The 18,676-nt window shown below is 34.9% G+C and overlaps 1 protein-coding gene across 1 annotated transcript in view; it reads right to left on the minus strand.

Annotated features, from left to right (window-relative positions):
* Positions 1 to 18,676, minus strand: part of SENP6 (SUMO specific peptidase 6) — a 91,486-nt gene that overhangs the window by 14,350 nt on the left and 58,460 nt on the right. The window contains exons 11-18 of the mRNA XM_046676264.1: positions 17,939 to 18,109; positions 13,858 to 13,891; positions 13,251 to 13,439; positions 12,052 to 12,278; positions 10,363 to 10,469; positions 10,128 to 10,244; positions 2,971 to 3,093; positions 1,888 to 1,980 (exon numbers count right to left, since the gene is read on the minus strand). Of these exons, the coding sequence (XP_046532220.1) occupies positions 1,888 to 1,980; positions 2,971 to 3,093; positions 10,128 to 10,244; positions 10,363 to 10,469; positions 12,052 to 12,278; positions 13,251 to 13,439; positions 13,858 to 13,891; positions 17,939 to 18,109 (1,061 nt within the window). The remainder of the gene's footprint in view (positions 1 to 1,887; positions 1,981 to 2,970; positions 3,094 to 10,127; positions 10,245 to 10,362; positions 10,470 to 12,051; positions 12,279 to 13,250; positions 13,440 to 13,857; positions 13,892 to 17,938; positions 18,110 to 18,676) is intronic.

Here is an 18,676-nt window from a genome sequence, read left to right on the forward strand (position 1 = left end):
CAGACACCTGAGGTCACTTCCAACTTCTAAGAGCCAAAGCTGTGCTTTTATGATCTCTTTTAATACCAGCCACATTGACCTTAAATACCAGTGGGGGAAGAGGCTAAGACAGGTAATGTCACTTATCTTAAATTGGATTAGATACAAATGTTAAATTTCTCCTCCTTGTCACTTACTGTGACAATTTTCAACAGGTAGCTTATAAATTTTTAAGTTTAAAGAAATTAACACCAAGAAAATTAAAAATAAAATAGATGATAAATATATATCAGCTTATCTAACATAATTAGTGTATATAAATATTTGTGACTTTACCTCCTCAAAAACAAAACAAAAAAACTAACGAGCCCTCATGATTTGGAGGCTGTTCTTCCATCTACAAATGGCACCGTACTCTTGAAGGGTCCTTTACTGACTCCACACCTTGGTTCATACTCTACCATTCACCGAGGTGACTGGAAGCATAGACTGCAGCTTCCATCCACATCAGATACAGTGACTCTACTGCTAAATTGTGTGCACCTCAAATTATATTTGTTTTATATTTTTACAATTCATTTCTAACAGAGGGCTTTTGACATATAGCCTCCCTTTTACCTAGTAGGCAGCTCACATGTTACTGTATATGACAAATTAGTGTCAAGAAACCTTACTTTGAGAATGAAGAAATTAAAGATTAGTTCTAAACTTGATTATGATACTATGTTTGACTTAAAAATTACACAGCTTTGAAGAAGTTGGGCTTTATAGCCATAACCAATGTTTTGAACTAGCCTACCTGTCTTTGGCTGGGCTAATTAGAGAGCACAGGTCTTATGATTAAAGCATGATTTTAAAGAAATAGAGTTTGATTATACTATAGAGTGAATTTGTTTTTCATAGTGAGAAAAAAACAAAACAAAACACAACCAGAAACTAGCCTGGCACATCTACGCTTACTAGACATAAACAGTCTCACAGAATACCAACCTTCGAAACGGTTACTCTGCAACCATGATAAAACGAGACAAAGCAAGCTATTTCATAATTTGATTAAGCAGAGACAAATATAAGCTCACCATGCAACCCCCAAAATACCCAATATCTCCCTTTTTTGCTAAATGAGTCAATGCTATTTTACCCAAATAAACTACAGCTTCCTTAGACCTTCCCCCAAAACACCAAACCAAAGCCCCAATTCTGTTATAGGCTCTTTCAAACACACTTTTACTAAAAGGCTCCATGGCTGCTCATGGTATGTACTCTCCCTTGATGCAAGGAATAAACCCAAGCTGTCCAACTACTGGTGTATTCCTAGGAGCCTTTGGCTGGAGGGCATAGGAAAACAAAAAAATGAAATAAAAAACTCTCAAGTTTAAATTGTACAATAATGTTATCCTACACATCAATGCATCTCTAGACACTGGAGCAGAATATAACAAAAAATGTTTAAGCCCTCCCACTTTACTCAGAAAATAGCTTCAAGTAGTCAGCATGGTTTTCAGCTTGAGCAAATGGCATAAATCCAGCCATCTTTTCTTCTTTTCGGTTAAGAGCCAAAGTGTGTTTTAAACTAAAGATTCAAATTCTTCTATGTGACCTAATCATCTTTCTGTATAAAGTAGCCTTTTCTATATGGTGTTTGCTAGACCACAAGCACCATTTTTGTAAACTGAGATAATTCCACATTGACCAATATAACGAAATTAGAAAGATCTCGTCTAGCGTTTGCAAAATTCATTATCTTACATGATTCTCTGGAAAACTGAACTTTCATAAAATAAGCAGTATAACTATAGATATATCCAACAAATTTCAGGGAGGAATTTAAAAATGGATGAATTCATCATTATAAACATGTTTTCTAAAAACTGCCATCACATTTACATGAAGGAAAGTTTTACTCACGCTTCATTAAGGGGTACAAAAATAAAATCCTTCTCAAAAATATCTACATGCCGAGTCCATGTTTTTACTCTCCCATGTCGCTTTTGCTGTATTCTGTAAGACAAGACACAAACTATCAAGCTTTTGACATGTTTCTAGTGCTTCGGCTTATATGCAGCAATTCATAAATTATGAAGATTAAGATGTTAACAGATCAAATAGTTGTATAAGATAATTTAACAAGTTGGAGAAAGAAAACTGAACATCTGAGATGGAGCTAGCAAGGCATGAAACTGTCCGTCATTGATTCTGGAAGAAGGAGATGTTCAACTCCTGCTACTACATAGTAGGGTGGACCAGTGCTACTGTTTTTATCATTGCAGAACTGGTCCTAGTGACTATATTGAGAAGCGGACCACACCACGACCTACGGTAACTGAGAAGAGGGCAAGAAAAGTAAGCATTATCTCACAGTGGATGAAGCAGGACAGACCAAGCACCGGCCAAAACCAGTCACTATCAACTCTAATATGCAAAATTAGAATCACTGAAATAGTAGAAAATATTATTTATACTATGCACAGCAGCCATCAATTTAAGACATTTAACAGCACTTATGACAAAAAATGTACTAACTCTGTGTACATTTATCAGCAAGTATTAGAGCTGAATGCCATCACTATGTGGAGAAGAATTATAAACAAAATAACTCAGGCCTAAAATGTAGAACAGTACTTCCTTCACTTGTCTGAGGAGAATCACCCAAAGAACTTATTAAAAGTACAGATTCATAGGTTCCTCTCTTAGACATTACGGATGGAACATCTAGGGTAAAACAGAGCAATCTGTATTTAATAAGTATCCACGTAATTTTTTCTTTAACTATCCTGCATATTTGGGAAATACTGATCTAGGTATCACATCTAAAACCTTTATGAATTACAGGTGTTCTTGAGGCTTTATAATATTATGGATTATTTTGATTTTGCTAATTGATAATAGAATTAAATGATGCTTCCTCAATACAAATAAAGTAATTTTTTACTAAGTTAAACATGAATGACTTACTACATCTGTTAAATATTTTCAAAGAGCTTGACTTACGATAGATTAGATGTTTCATGAAGATTTCTCCTCTCTCTCTGATTAAGGCGTTTATAGAAAAAAGAACTGAATATATGAATCCGGTCAGCTTCTTCCTTCTTCAGTTTTTCAAGCACCAAATATCTATTTTATAAAAAATAATTCCAATGTAATGAATTCAACAGTTTACTTTATACTAAAAAGAGTCAAGCAGTGATCAAATATCTATTTAACCACCATCACTCTCTATTTCGTACAACTGAAAGCAGTTACTAGCAAAGTTTACTTCATATTCTAGACCATAACTACCAGATTATTCTCAAGTAATGAAAAGGGAGACCTGAGGGTAAAACTATGATTTGAAGATCTAACATTTTAAAACAAGGGCACATCACGAATGTTCACAGTAACATTATTTATAATAGCCACAAAGTGGAAATGACAGAAATACTCATCAACTGATGAATGGAAAAATAAAATGTGATATATCCATACAATGGAATATTCTTCAGCAATAAAAAGAAATGAAGTACCGACGTTTGCTGTAACATAGAAGGACCTCGGAAACACTATGCTAAGTGAGAGAAGCTAGTCACAAAGCAGCACACATTGTATGACTTCATGCATATGAAATGCTCAGCATACGCAAATTCACAGGGACAGAGAGGACAAGGGGGCTGCCTAGAGCTGAGAGTGGGGCTGGAGGGAGACGGGGAGTCACTGCTAATGGGTACTGGGCTTCTTTTGGGGATGAAAATGTTCTAATATAGATTGCGGTGATGCTCACACAACCATCTGAATATAGTGAAAACCCTAAAAACGTACACTTTAGATGAGTGAATTGTATGGGATGTGCATAATATCTCGATAAAGCTATTATCTTTATGTACTGTTTATTTTGTTTTAAACAGTTCACTTAATAAACCGTGAAGACCTAGCCATATACTATTTTTTATAACAACAGAAAATAGAAAGGACTTTTATAGCAGTGCGGTAGCAACAATGACCCTTTAAAGTGATCTGACGTCAGTTCTAGTTTTTCCTTGCCTTAGTTGTTTTTTCTGCAGGTCTGTATCAAAACAAATAGCAATCGTTCCTTTATATCACAACGGGAAATGATGCTATTTTAATATAATTGTTTACGTTCCAAAATCCCTCAAAGAAGCTAGGCAAATTATAGCTTATGACCACATTCATTTTATTAAAATGAGGGCAGTCTGAAAGCCCTGTGAAATCTTACATGAAACAGCAAATGTCCCAGAGGGCACTTATTTGACCTGTCACTTTTATCATAATATTTGATAATTCTAAAGCTCAAATTCTGATGAAAAGGACATAACTTACAGATTTCTTGCTTTAGAGCAACTCACTGTGCCCCTACAAAAGATATTATAAGACAGTGAATCAGCTCATGACACAGTTTAAATCAATTGCCGAATTCTACAATAATAAACTCAAAACAGAGCATGTAGTGAACTAGATTTGAGTTTAGGGGCTATTACCATAATGGGTGAACCATGCAGCTCTTTCCAGCCCAAATTACAATGGCTACTTTGTAAAACCGAATTGAATAAACAAAGGGATAATTCAATTTAAAAAAGAAAAGTTATTTGTGATTTAAGAAAACTATTTCATTCATATGTAAACAAATCCATGCCTTTAAAAAATAACTAGTTTTGTCTTTCTGCCCTGATATACATCCAAAAGAATTTCTGTGACTATATAATTCTGAGTTTTTTTATGTATGTGTCTTAGAACTATTCACTTTAATCAGAACAGCCATGTCTTTTATTTTAGAATTAAAGGGAAACTTTATTACAAAAAACTTGGGAATTTCTTCCTTTTGGGCGCATTTTTTTCTTTCAGCGTATAAATCATTTAAATATTGAATGTCACGGTGAAGCTGTTCACTTGCTATTTCACAAAGTGGACAATTTAACAATCACATCATGACTTCTTTAATGGTAGGATGAAGTTAAAATATGAATACGGTTCATCTGCAACTCTATGTGACTTTGAAAGCACTTTTTATTAATCGAATTCCTTTCTCCTCTGCACTTTATTGACACTCTCTAGATGCAGCGCCCTTCTGCCTCTTGTAATATTGGCAAACTTTGCTTGTTTCTCATTTGTAGAGCTGGAAACGGGGAAGAATGAGCAGCTCTGGCAGCAGCCCAACTGCTTATGTTAATAGTGAAGTTTAAAAAGAAGTTTCCTCCTTTCAATTCACTTCTAAGAGTGTCATGAGACAAACATGAACAGATTCTCAAAAAGTCAAGGATTTTGTTAGGTTCTCTTTAGTATCTGGGACACTGATTTGTATCAGAAAAGGCAGAACTTGTAGATAATCTAAGTTTACTGTATGAAATTTGTTTTAAAGTGTAACTATAAAGTCTAAGGGCCCTCTTGAAAATATGAAGAATTTCAAGAATATAAACAAATGACTGTAAAATCTCTACTATAATGTAAAAAGTGCAGATTAAATATGAAATAGAATAAACTAAAATGTAAACGAAATAGAGGAGTTCTACTTATTTTTAAGTTCTACTCACGTGCTTTCAAACCAAAAACCATTTTAAACATAAAGACTTTAATAGCTTAAAAGTAAAGGGGTAAAAAGATATATACCACGAAAACATAAACCAAAAGAAAGCTATAGTAGTTATATTCATTTTGAACAAAGTAGGCATATGAATAAGGAAGATTACCAAGGACAAAAAGGGACATTACATAGTGATAAAGGGGTCAATTTTTGAAGAAGACATAAATGTGTATGTGCCCAACAACAGAGTTTCAAAACACATTAGGCAAAAACTGATAGATTTGAAAAGAGAAATAGACTATCTATAAATATAGTTGGAGATCAACAGCCTTCTCAATAACTGATAAGAACAAGTAGGCAGAAAATCAGGGAGGACAAAGATGACCTGAAGAGCACTATCAAACAGCTTGACCTAACTGACATTCACAGAACAATACGTCATCTAACAGCAGCAGTGTTACTCTAGACATTCACTCAAGACTTTTCAGTAGCTTGGTTTATTAAGGCAGTATGCATTAGGATTAAGAGATAACATCTTTTTCAAAAAAATTATGGAAAAAATGAAATAACATAAAATTTACAACTTAACCATTTTTAAGTATACAGTTCAGTCAACAGTGTTAAATATATTCACATTGTTGTGAAAAAGATATCCAGAACTTTACCTTGCAAAACTGAAACTCTATATCCATTAGACAACTATCTCCTTTCCCTTGCCCCTCAGCCCCTGGTAACCACCATTTACTTTCTTTTTCTATGAATTTGACTACTTCAGATATCTCATCTAAGTGGAATCGCACAGTATTCGTCTTTATGTGACTGGTGTACTTCACTTTACATAATGTCTTCCAGATTCATCCATGTTGTAGCCTGTAACAGGTTTCCTTCTTTTTTTAAGGGTGAACAATATTCCATTTATGTACATACCACATTTTGTTTATACACTTATCCATGAATGGACATTTGGATTATTTCCACCTCTTGGCTACTATGAACATGGTGTGCAAATATCTCTTTGAGATCCTACTTTCAATTCTTTTGCATATATACTCAGAAGTCAGATTGCTGTATCATACGGTAGTTCCAACTTTCAATCTTTTGAGGAACTACCACACTGTTTTCTGTATCAGCTGTATGACTTAACACACCCACCCTGCAGTGCACAAGGGTTCCAATTTGTCCACGTTGTTAGGAACATTCTTTTCTTTTCTTTTTTTTTTTTTAATAGTAGCCATCCTAATGGATATGAGATGATATCTCACTGTGGTTATAATTAATAATTTTGAGGATCTTTGCATATGCTTATTGGTCATTTGTATGAGATAGCATCTTCTGAAGTAGCTATCAAGAACTTTGGTTGGGGGCCAACCCCATGGCCGAGTGGTTGTGTTCGCGCGCTCCGCTTTGACAGTCCAGGTCCTGGGTGTGGACCTAGCACTGCTCATCAGGCCATGCTGAGGTGGCATCCCACATAGCAGGAGCTACAACTAGAATATACAACTATGTACTGGGGGGCTTTGGGGAGAAGAAGGAAAAAAGCACTTTGCCTGAACTTGTCCTTGAATGTACCTGTTAGGTCTCAAAGGGGTCTACATCTGCAGAACCAGGCATTTAAAATCCAGGGCGGTTTCTCTTACTAGCAGATCTATGACACATTTATAACTCACCGAAACTTATTCCATTACCATCAAATCTTCAAAAGGAAAAAGAGTGCCTTTGAAAAGGGGGTAAAGCGATCATAAAAAGGAATATAACATTACCCCCGATGTTAAGTAGATCCTGCTGGTTGATGGTGTTGTTGAGTTCTTCCATTATCCTTGCTGATTTTGTTTAGTTGTTCTTTCAATTGTTGAGAGAGGGGAATTGAAGTCTCCAGCTACATTTGTAGATTTTTGTTTCTCCTTTTAGATGTATCAGTTTTTGCTTCACATATTTTGTAGCTCTGTTGTATGGCACACACTCATTTAGGATTGCTAAGTCTTCTTGATGGATTCACTCCTTTATCATTATATAATGTCCCTCTCTATCCCTGGTAATTGTTTTTGCTCTGAAGTTTACTTTATCTGATGTTAATATAGTAACTCCTGCTTTCTTCTAATATTTGCATGGTATATCTTTTTCCTTTTCAACTTAAATAATCATTATCTTTGAAGTGAGTTTTTTGTAGACAGGCCACAGTTTAATCCACTCTGCCAATCTTGGTCTTTTAATTGATATATTTAGTGCACGTGAATTGAATGTAGTTAGTAATGTGTTCTATCTTCTCGTTCACTGATTCTTTCCTCTGTCCTCTCTATTCTGCTGTTCAGCTTATTCAGTACAGTTTTTGTTACTCTAGTTTTAGTTCTAGAATTTCCATTTCTTTCTTTATATCTTTCTTTTCCTTCATAAATTTCACACGTGTTCATAATTTTTCATCAAAGAATTTTTATGATGGATGCTTTAAAATCTTTGTCAGGTAATTCTAGTATCTGTGCCATCTCTGTTTTGACAGTCTAATTGTCTTTTCTCATCCAGTTTGAGATCTCTCCAGTTCTTAGTGAGAGAAGTAATTTTCAATAAAAATCTGGAAATTTTGAGTATTATAAGACTCTGAATCTTATTTAATTCTTGTTTTTTAGCAGGCATCCTCCAGCATCACACTCCGGTGGGTGAATTGGGTGCCACCTCATTACTGTCATGTGGGGGTGGAAGTTCAGGTTCTCTACTAGACCACCACCACCATGGGGGAGCTCTGTGTTACTCACAGATGAAGGCAGAAGAATCCCTCATTATCCTCCAGGAAGTGGGGTGCAAGTCTGGCTTTATACTTGATCCTAATTAGCTTAGAGTCACTGTAACCTCAATGTTTTTCTTAGCCCTTATCTGCCTTGACCTCTGCTGTACTGATACCACTGAACGTATCTTCCTTTAATAGCTTTCACTCCCCTTCAATTTCATGATATTACTCTTTCTGGATTTCTCTCCTTACCTTTCAAATACTTTCAGAATTTATTCATGGGAGCCTCTTTCCTCCCTGTCTCTCCACGTTCTTTACTTATAGCTGTTTTCCTCATTTTATAACCCTATCTAAGCAATTTCATCCATTCTCATAATTACACTACCACTTGCAAAGCATAGCCTCCCATGTCTCCAGGCCAGAACTCAACTGACCACAGAACCACAAATTCTACCATCTACTAGCACTGTCCCTTTTGCTGTATCACAGACATCTAAAAGGGAAATCTCCCCCCTCCACCCAAACTTGTTCTTCTGCATTCAGTGCTTCAGTTAGTGGCAAAATCATTTAGCAGGTCTCACTAGTCAGAAAACTATGAGTTAACTGGCATCCATTTCTCTCCTTAATATCCATTCAATAGGTCCTGGAGTTGTGCTAAGCAACTCTACCTCCTAAAACATTTCATTATTTCCTCTTCACTCCAACTAAAATGCCTTAATTAGACTTCCTATATCACCTTAATTACATTTCCTTAAATCATCTCTCATCTAGACATTCGCAATGAACATGGTAGTCAAATGATCCTAAGGAAACTCAACTATGATATTGCTGCTCTGATCAAAACTTATCATTCTTTTTCTTTTCCTTTTTTTGGTGAGGAAGAGTGGCCCTACTTAACATCTGGGCCAATCTTCCTCCACTTTATATGTGGGATGTCACCACAGCATGGCTTGATAAGTGGTGTGCAGGTCCACACCCGGGATGCAAACCCATGAACCTTGGGCCATCAAAGCGGAGCATGTGAACTTAACCAGCACTAGGCTGGGCCCAAAACCTACCATACTTTATAACAATGTTTTCTTTTCCCAAACTGTGGGTTGCAACCATTTGTAGGCTATACAATCAATTCAGTAGCTTTTGACAATCAGATTTTTCTAAAAAATTCTTTCACAAAATACATTTGAATAACTAGAAAATATTAGAGAGCACTAGACACATTGATAGTTAAGTTCTGTTTTGTTTCATACACACATCCATTTTATATCACAAACCAGTAAGCACATACAAATTTATACATGTATAAACACACTGCACATACAAGTATACGTACGTGTATACTGGGTCACGACGTAAGCTCTTCCAGGAAAGCTTCTTGGTCCCTCATATTTCCCAACCCCCAAAAGAATGAAGCATTCTTTTTCTGTTGTGTCTTCTGTCAATGCTTTAATCCCATATTTGTGTTCCCTACAAGACTATAAACTTCTAACATAGTACTTGGCACATAGCTGGCACTTGGTGAGCATTTATTGAAGGAAGTGAGTGAAATCATGCTTTTGTGCTTGCTCCACAAATTATTACCCAACCTAGGGTAGTAACAATTTTTTAAAGGCTTAAAACGCTGTAACGATAACAACATAATAAGCTATCAGTTATGAACAGTTTGCACGTGCCAGGTATTTTTCCTAGCACTTGACATGTATTACTTTACTTAATTCCCACAACTCTTTTAGATATTATTATTATTCTCATTTTTAAAATAAGGGAACAAAGGTACAGACATTAAATAACTTCCAAAATGTCATACAGTAAGTGGCAGTGATGGAATTCAAAATCCAAACAGTTTTGACTCTAGAAAACAAAGATCTACATTATAGAATGTTGAAGATTTGCTAAAAGGTTAGCAGAAAATTAGCTTACTTCAAATAGAAGTCTATAATAACATCATTTAAAAATTCTCCTTCACTTAGACAGTGCAGGTCCTCATTGGTAACAGAGATGCCTCCCTTAGCTGGAGGTGGTGGATATACTATCAATCTGCAACAAAACAAAAAAACACGCAAATAAAAAATACATATCCTTATATAAAAAACTGAAATGTAATAAAACAGAGAAGAAATTTAAGGGTGTTGCAAATGAAAAGGAATTTTCTCACTTTTCTACAGGACCCATGAAGATGGTGTGACTTTCTCCAGTTTCTTCATCATCAAAAAACTGGAATTCTTGTTTGTTTTTAAGTTGTATTTTAGATTCAAGGGACACCTGGTAAAGAAAATTATAAATTTTCAAAGTCAATTGGGAAAATTTTCAATAAAAAGAGTAAGTACAAGGCAAAAACGCTTTTCAATTAAAAAGGATTAAATATGAATCTAAAATGTATGCATGATTTTTAACAATTAAAAATAAAGAGGGGGAGCTGGTCCTGTGGCCTAATGGTTGAGCTCAGCACGCTCCACTTTGGTGGCCCAGGTTTGGTTCCCAGGTTCAGACCTACACCACTAGTCTGCCATGCTGTGGCAGCGACCCGCCCACAAAATAGAGGCAGACTGGCACAGATGTTCACTTAGGGTGAATCTTCCTCAGCAAAAAATAAAAAAGAAAATAAATAAAATAAACAGGCAAAAGTATGGTCCACTTTCTTTTTATCTGTAGCTTCTAGCACAGTGAAACTTCCAAATTTCATAATAATGGTTTTTCTGGCATCCTGTCTCGAAGATCTCTACCATCCTATTAGATCATGTTGGTAAAATCCAAAGAACAGATGTACTGATTTTTTAATTCCGGCAGTGGAGGCCTACCTAGGTTCAGTGGCTAGGCAATCCATGGGATAAGGGAGCAGAGGGTCAGGGAACACAGTCCAATGAGCCTCAGTCCTCCAGAATTAAGGAGTCCTTAAAGGAAGAGCCTTCCATTGAAATCTGAGTCCATTACAGCTGCTTTACGGCTCCAGCTGCTCTTTTCTTCCTCTGGAATTATCTCCTAAAGCCAATCTTGGGAAAGAAGGGGAATGATTTCCCTTCCTTCTTCTGTTCTTTTCCTCAAGCCACTACCTGTGTGAATAGCTCTTCTCTGGTGAGACCTTGCTCAACTTCACCAAGATTGTGCCTTGGATAGCCCTATTTCCAAGTTTGTAGGTAGGCTGAAAGACTTTAAGTATTCCCAATAAATTAAGTCAGAAAAATTCAGCTGCTGTGGTAGGGTACAAATTTAGAGTATTTAAGTTATATTTGTATTATTTAACATTATACTGTTTTACAACAGTACTGGGGCCTTTGGTTCAGGTGACTTCAGAGTTACCTACTATAAGACTAGTTATTCTAGAATTGGATACCTACGCCGACAGCCAGGATAAAATGGTGTGTATTCTTCACTCCCCAAGTTTTCAACCATGTATGCACATGCTACATTTAAATGTACACCAGGGACCAAAATTCGTTCATTTGTATTGAAGCCAATGGCATCACTGGCAACCACTAGCAAATCTAAGAAACCAGGTAACAATCAATTTGAACGTAGCAGTGTATGTCTATGTTGAAAGTGGGAGAAAAAGAAAAAAGGATGAAAGAAAAAGAAAAGGAGACAAAAAGTAAAGACAAGAATAGAGTATGCAAAGGAACTAAAAATGCTTGAGACCTGTACCAAGAACTGTTTGTCACAAGTCACTTACCCACCATTAACGTTTTGACACAAGATAGCTTACAAATCAAATATAAAAGCAAACAATTCAGAAATGGGAATTAAAAAGATCTAACTCTGAAATAAGCATTTTGATAATGAAACATATTTCCCTTTAAATCTACCCATTATTTAAAATTATATTTAAAATATTAAAACACATAATTACATTTTTAATTTTGTTTTCTTTTTGCACACAACTTCCTTTGATGTTCTCTTCATAGGTTCTTGTACAGGCAACAAGTCTGCTATTGGCTTCTTCAAAGGGAATTTTTGCAAAAAAATTTGACAGATTATTCCTTATACCGATGTCAGTAATGATATTTTCAAATACCATATTTGCTTGAGGATCAAGGCCATTTTGAAAAATTAATATTATATATTGTTCTTCCAAATCTGAAAAGAAATCAATATAACTATAAGTCTAAAAGAAAAAAAAAGTGAATAGATATTAGAAAAGAGTTAACAACTAGCTATTTCCCAGAATGTCACCAGAAATCTTGGTACAAATGTCCCAAATAATGTTAGGCATCCTGTGGATGTACAATAAATCCTGAAATAAAGACCACTGACACTGCTACCTGACAATGTCATCTAAGTTATTAAGAGAAAGGAAGCAGAACAAATTACTCTAGCAGCACCTCAAGAAAAAATCTATTTACGGATGTGACGAATTTACTTCATCTAATAGCATCCAAATATATTTACAGTCTTAAATATATATCAACAGTTTTGTCAAACACAAACAAGAAACTGCCAAGTGAACTGCTGTTACCTCTGGAGTTTTATTTAACCGCAGAAACTGCTATTCAATTACACGCTAGCTCTTGCAGCTTTAACAGGAGCTTCATGCTCAGCATGACGTGAAGCAGCAATTACTGCTGAAAAGTATTTATTTTACAACTAGTCATGCTGTGCCGTAAGTGTGAGAGGTGAAGGGAAACACACTGGAGAACCACATCCATTTATTGTGGAGGATGAAGACACAGTCCATGAACTTGTGAACTTCCTATTCAGGCTAAGTTTCAAGGATTCCAGATTTATATGGTTGATTTACACTTAGCACCAATCAGTGCGTTAAAAAAATTCATTTTACTCAGATAATACAGTGTTAAAATAAAGACTGCAGATCTTTTGAGTCTTAACTCATTTTGAAAACTTTCTAAATGGGTAAGACTGGGTTTTGTCTTCAGACTTGGCACTTTCTGTGGGCTTTTCCTCATTTTTAAAATGGGGGAATTAATATCTATCTAACAAGGTCAATGTAAGGACAGTAAATAATATACATAAGGCCTCTATCAAAGAACAGTCACATTCTGCTGCTCAATGACTTATATGTATTATTATAATCTGTTCTACATAACTTACTTGTTAACTTATTTATTCCTTTACAATCATTCCAAACTTTATCCTCCATATTCATTTGCAGTTGCATGCTCAGCTTCTGATAAACTGCTGGTGTCGTCTGAAGAAACACTACTGGTAATTTTCGGACATTACACCATTCACATTTAGTTAGAGCAGAGGTATTTAAAGTAATCCCTACAGGATCATTTTCTGGTTTTGGAGGAAAACAGATGGAAACGGAAAAGGAGTCAATTCCAAGAGGGCAAAATCATGAATGGAAAAAATTTTGAGGAAATCCAAGTTTAAAGTTAAACACATTCATTGTGTTCTATAAATAGTAATTCTAGCGGGAAATGAAGAAAAATCTTTGTAATTATCTTAAATCGTCTACATTTTTTTCCTAATGAAAAGAGGGTTCTAATGAAGTGTATTCATAAAATTAGAGATAGGTTTTGTGATGTTACAGAATGAAATTACGCTATTGAGACAGACGCCCTTTGTTAAGGAGATGTATGTAATAACTAATCATCTTAATGAACTCTACGAATATCATTTAAATCTTTTATTCCTGTAAAGTGCTTTAGTGTAAACAAACCCGTAGTGAGTAAAAAGACATAAAATAGCTTACCTTCTAGCTGTATCTTGATAAACTCTACACAAAACTGAAAAATAAGATAAATTAGTACCAATCATAGATTTAGGAAGGTTTTGCTATGAACACCAGGAATGACATATTTGGGACTTAGACTGTAGAGGGCAGAAAAACTGAACCATCTATCATGCACTTAAATATGAGATGAGATATCCACCCCACCCCCAAATTATCTCAGAAAAGCAGGCTTCACTTGTTTAATTCAAGTACTTAGACCCATTTCTTATAACTTCAAAGAGGAGATGACAGAACGCTACAATGAACACCTGAATACTCCTTAACTAGATTCACTAACTGTTAATATCTTGCCACACCTACTCCATCACTTTGTTTTACAAATACACATACTTCTCTTTTGCTAAATCAGCATAAAGCAAGCTGAGAACATTATGACGTTCCACCCCTAAATCCTTCAGGGTATGTCTCCCAAGAACAAGGACATTATCCTACACAACCAAAACATCATTACCAAATCTAAGAAAATCAAGATGAACTTCATTCAACATACAGTTCATACTCAAATTTCCTCAACTGCTTAAAACTGTCCATTATTGCTGTTTTTAACTTTTCCCCAATCCATGATTATGTCAAGGTTACATTACATTTGTCTCTTTTGTCTACTGCTGTCTAGAGCAGAAACCTGCCTCTCTCTATTCTTCTTGACATGGCCTTTGAAGAACCCAAGTTAGGTTCTGCAAAATGTACAAGACCCTAGACTTGAGTTTCCTCATTTTTAAATTCGGGCCACACATTTCCAGCAAATACAGCACAGAGGGGATGTTTTATACTTCCCACTACATCACAACAGAAGACACATGATGTCAGGCTGTCCCACCATTGATATAAGCTTAATCACTTGGCGAAGGCAGTCTTTCCACTGTAAAAATATATTTTCCCCTTTGTAATTAAACAGTAATCTATAGAGAAATACTTGAAAGCTTGTGAATATCCTGTTCCCTAATAACTTTTCTCCCAATAGTTTCAGCAAGAATCAGTTATCATTGGTGTTTATAAAAAGGCGATTTTATAACTAAGTATTTTAATGTGGAGAAGACACATTAAACCTGATACACCCTGAATTAATAATCATTTGTGTGTTTACATAAGTTAAGAGAAACGAAAAAGGAAACAAGAACTTAAAATGCATTAAAAAAATAAGTTGGATCAACATATAGAGGAATGAATAAATACATGAAAAGTAAGTTTAGTTAAATGCTAATGGCAGAATTGAGCTGGGAATTTTATGAATGTTGACTGTAAAATTCTTCCAACTCATCTGTTTGAAAATTTTCACAATGTAAAAAAAAAAAAGGAAACAAGGAAATAGAAAATAAATTTAGTAATTACCACAACAATTGCAGTCTAGAATGTCACTAAACATACCTCCCAAAGATTGTGTTTGAAAGTAATATGTTAATTGGTTTTACAGGAAAGTGACACATCAATTGGGGATCAAGAATGGGTACTTCTAGCTTGGAAAACATTCCAGCACACACAGAAGCTGAAGTTATATGCTTTAGAAAAATACATTAGAAAAAAGTGGCAATAATGATGACAGACACTAACACGAAAGCATTTGAGTAAAAGTGTTGCATGAGATGTAGGTATAAAAAGAAGCAATGTCTAAATATTTGTCATTTAAAATGTGTGCAAATAAATTACACACGAATATTAATATTACAAGCAGACATTGGGCTATTTCACCTACATCCCCAAGAGTTTCTAAATTTAAGTTGGCCGAAAACCTTGATTTTCTATCTTCTCAATTTTTTCATTGGAAAAATGAGAGACAACACCCTATTTGGACATATATGATATTCCTAATAAATGTTGGCCATTTTCCTTAAACAAAATATTTAAATCAAAGTATTTATATTTAAATAAAATTGGCACTTCTAAACAGTGCCAATTCTAACACTAAGTGAATTTAAAATAATTAAATTGGGGCCAGCCCTGTGGCCGAGTGGTTAAGTTTGTGTGCTCCACTTCAGCGGCCAGGGTTTGCCAGTTCAGATCCTGGGTGCAGACCTATACTCTGCTCTTCAAGCCATGCTGTGGAGGCATCCCACATAGAAGAACTAGAACGACTAGGATATACAACTATGGACTGGCTTTGCGGAGAAGAGAAAAAAAAAAAAAAAGAGAGAAAGATTGGCAACAGATGTTAGCTCAGGGCCAATCTTCTTTACCAATAAGCATTAAAAAAAAAAAAACCTAAAAAAGTAATTAAATTACCTAATAATAAACGACTGACATTTGATAAAACAATTAAAATCTATTTCTCAGATTAATAATGACATGGCAGATAAATCATTTCACTATAGTTCAAGAAGAAAATGTCAAATCATCTTCTTAAGACACTGTCTAAAGAAATTACAGATCCACTATACTCCATCAAAGAATGTTTTTTGGGAAAATCCCATGGTACAAGGAAGGCTAATACCACAGAGAGCACACTTCCACCACATTATAAACACAATACTTCTTGGCTGAAATAGTTCATTTAACATTTTAATTAAAAAAAACTTGTATCAACACATTTTACATTACACACACTGCCTTTTATTTCTTAAAGTAAATTCACAAAGTTAGTTTTTCTTCACTAGATCAGATATATTGTAACCTGTAACTTTCAGGAAAAAAAATTTCATTCAAATTTTAATGTAATTCTTGCTAGACAGCCTTGGGACTAAACATGCAACTTCCAACTAAATGTCTAAATTACCAGCAAAACCTTAATCATACTGACAAGTTCTGAATAATGGTGTTAATGTGGGGGAAAGCCATAATACCTATAGGGTACTCCTGGAAATTTCTGAGGAATAGTGACATAGAATGACATTTTAAGTTAATTGACAGAAATCAGGAAAAAGAATCAGTCCTATGAAGGCTTGTAACAAAACAAAAGTTTCACAATCCTTGAAAACCCTGATGTCCATCACAATGTTATTTGGCAATAATGAATAAATAGTCTACATACAATTTGCTTTAAATCTCTGGAGTACTTAAAGTTTTTATATCACGAGAAGCTGGAGTTTTTTGACAAAAAAGAAAAAAAATGCTAGTTTCCCATACAGCTTTGCTCTGATAAGAAATCAGGTCCACATTTCATTTTCTCCTATAAACTAAGCTATAAAGTTTTTTTTCCCTTTTGTTCAAGTTGTATCCTAGAACCATGAATCCTAGGAAAGAAATAGTTTTTACCATAATTTAAATAGTAAAACTATGTTTTAACTTTCCTGATGTGATATAATGTGTTTCTTAAAAATACTGCTTTATGTATACATAAAGGACAATAAGAGGAGACAGACTTTGAAAGAATAGTTGGAAACAGATGGTCAGGGACAACAAGTTAAGGCATTAGAAAATGAAGGCTTACAAAATAAGTGCAGTGTTATAGAAGATTAATCTACCAACAATATGTAAAACATATTAGAAAGAAGAAAAATAATGACTAAGAAGGCTAAAGAGATTACATTAAAGTTTCAAATAGAAAATACACACTTGAATGGTCTTGGTGGCAGCAGAACAAACACTAAGTACACAGGTATGACAAGTAAGATAAAGGGACGACAGAAAGTTCTGTGGGCTTTGTGGACACTGAACCAGTACAAAAGCAGAAGGCCTCTTGGGCGGCTACTGCAGTCCAATAATGCAGTCCTAGGAGTCTTAATACTGCAAGACTCCAATAGTTTTTTGATTCTTCTCTCTCTCATTCTAGTTCTTTAATACTTTTTTCATGCATTGAGCTGGCATGAGAGTAAAAAGTATCATATTGGAAGGTTTTCTAACTCAGTGAGAATACTAAGTATCTTCCCATGATGAATATGTCCCTATCTTGAACATTACATTATCATAAATTTTTTATCCACTGATTTTTATGGTGAGGAGCTATTTATAATTGTTTATATACTCAAAGCAATCTGAAATCTTAAAATAATTTAATATCCTATTAAATTAAATATTTTAAAATACAAATTTTAAAATACTACAAATGACCCTTAGCCATGTAATTTTGAATCCTATAAGGTGGTAAAGCGCTTAAGAATGTACTTACAATTACAGGCTCTATTAATAGCCGGAAGAGTGTTCCTACTCGTATACTTCGACAGTTTAAAGTGACACGGCCAACACGACTTTGGCATTCTAAAGAGACAGGATCAACTAAAGTTTCTTGAGAAATCACTTTGCGACGTTTTAGAGGTGTGTTGATAATAGAATTACCAAACTGAAAAAGAAAATTTTCACTTAATAAGTTACTAAAACAAGATTGCAAACTAACTACACATATGCAAAGAAGATCCAATATAAGAAATGTAATTACCAAAATATAAGATCGATTTTACTTCAACAGTGGTAGATGAGGTAAAAACACTGATTTTATATAAAAGTAAACCCCTTCTATTTTACCTAGCTAAACTTTGCCTAGTTATTACTTGAAATAATAATACTTGAGTAATAGCTCAGCAGTGAGGAATGGCACTCCAGGAATCAGACTGCCTGGGTTCCAATCGCAGCTATTATCACTTAAGGATCTGATCTTGTAAAACTTAACTCTTTAAGTTTTGGTTTCCTAAACTGTAAAATATGAAGAGTAAGAGTAGTATCTATTGACATGAGCTAATGCATACAAGCAGGTTAGCACAGTGCTTCACGCCCACTAAAATGTTGGATAAAGGTTAGCTGGTAACAGTGGTAGTGGTTGTAGAACAGCCACACGTTCCTCAACGACGGAAGTAGTTCTGGGAAATGCATCATTAAGTGATTCCATCATCGTGCGAACACTGTGGAGTGC

The sequence above is a fragment of the Equus quagga genome, chromosome 11 (assembly GCF_021613505.1).
Source record: "Equus quagga isolate Etosha38 chromosome 11, UCLA_HA_Equagga_1.0, whole genome shotgun sequence".
Lineage (NCBI taxonomy): Eukaryota > Metazoa > Chordata > Mammalia > Perissodactyla > Equidae > Equus > Equus quagga.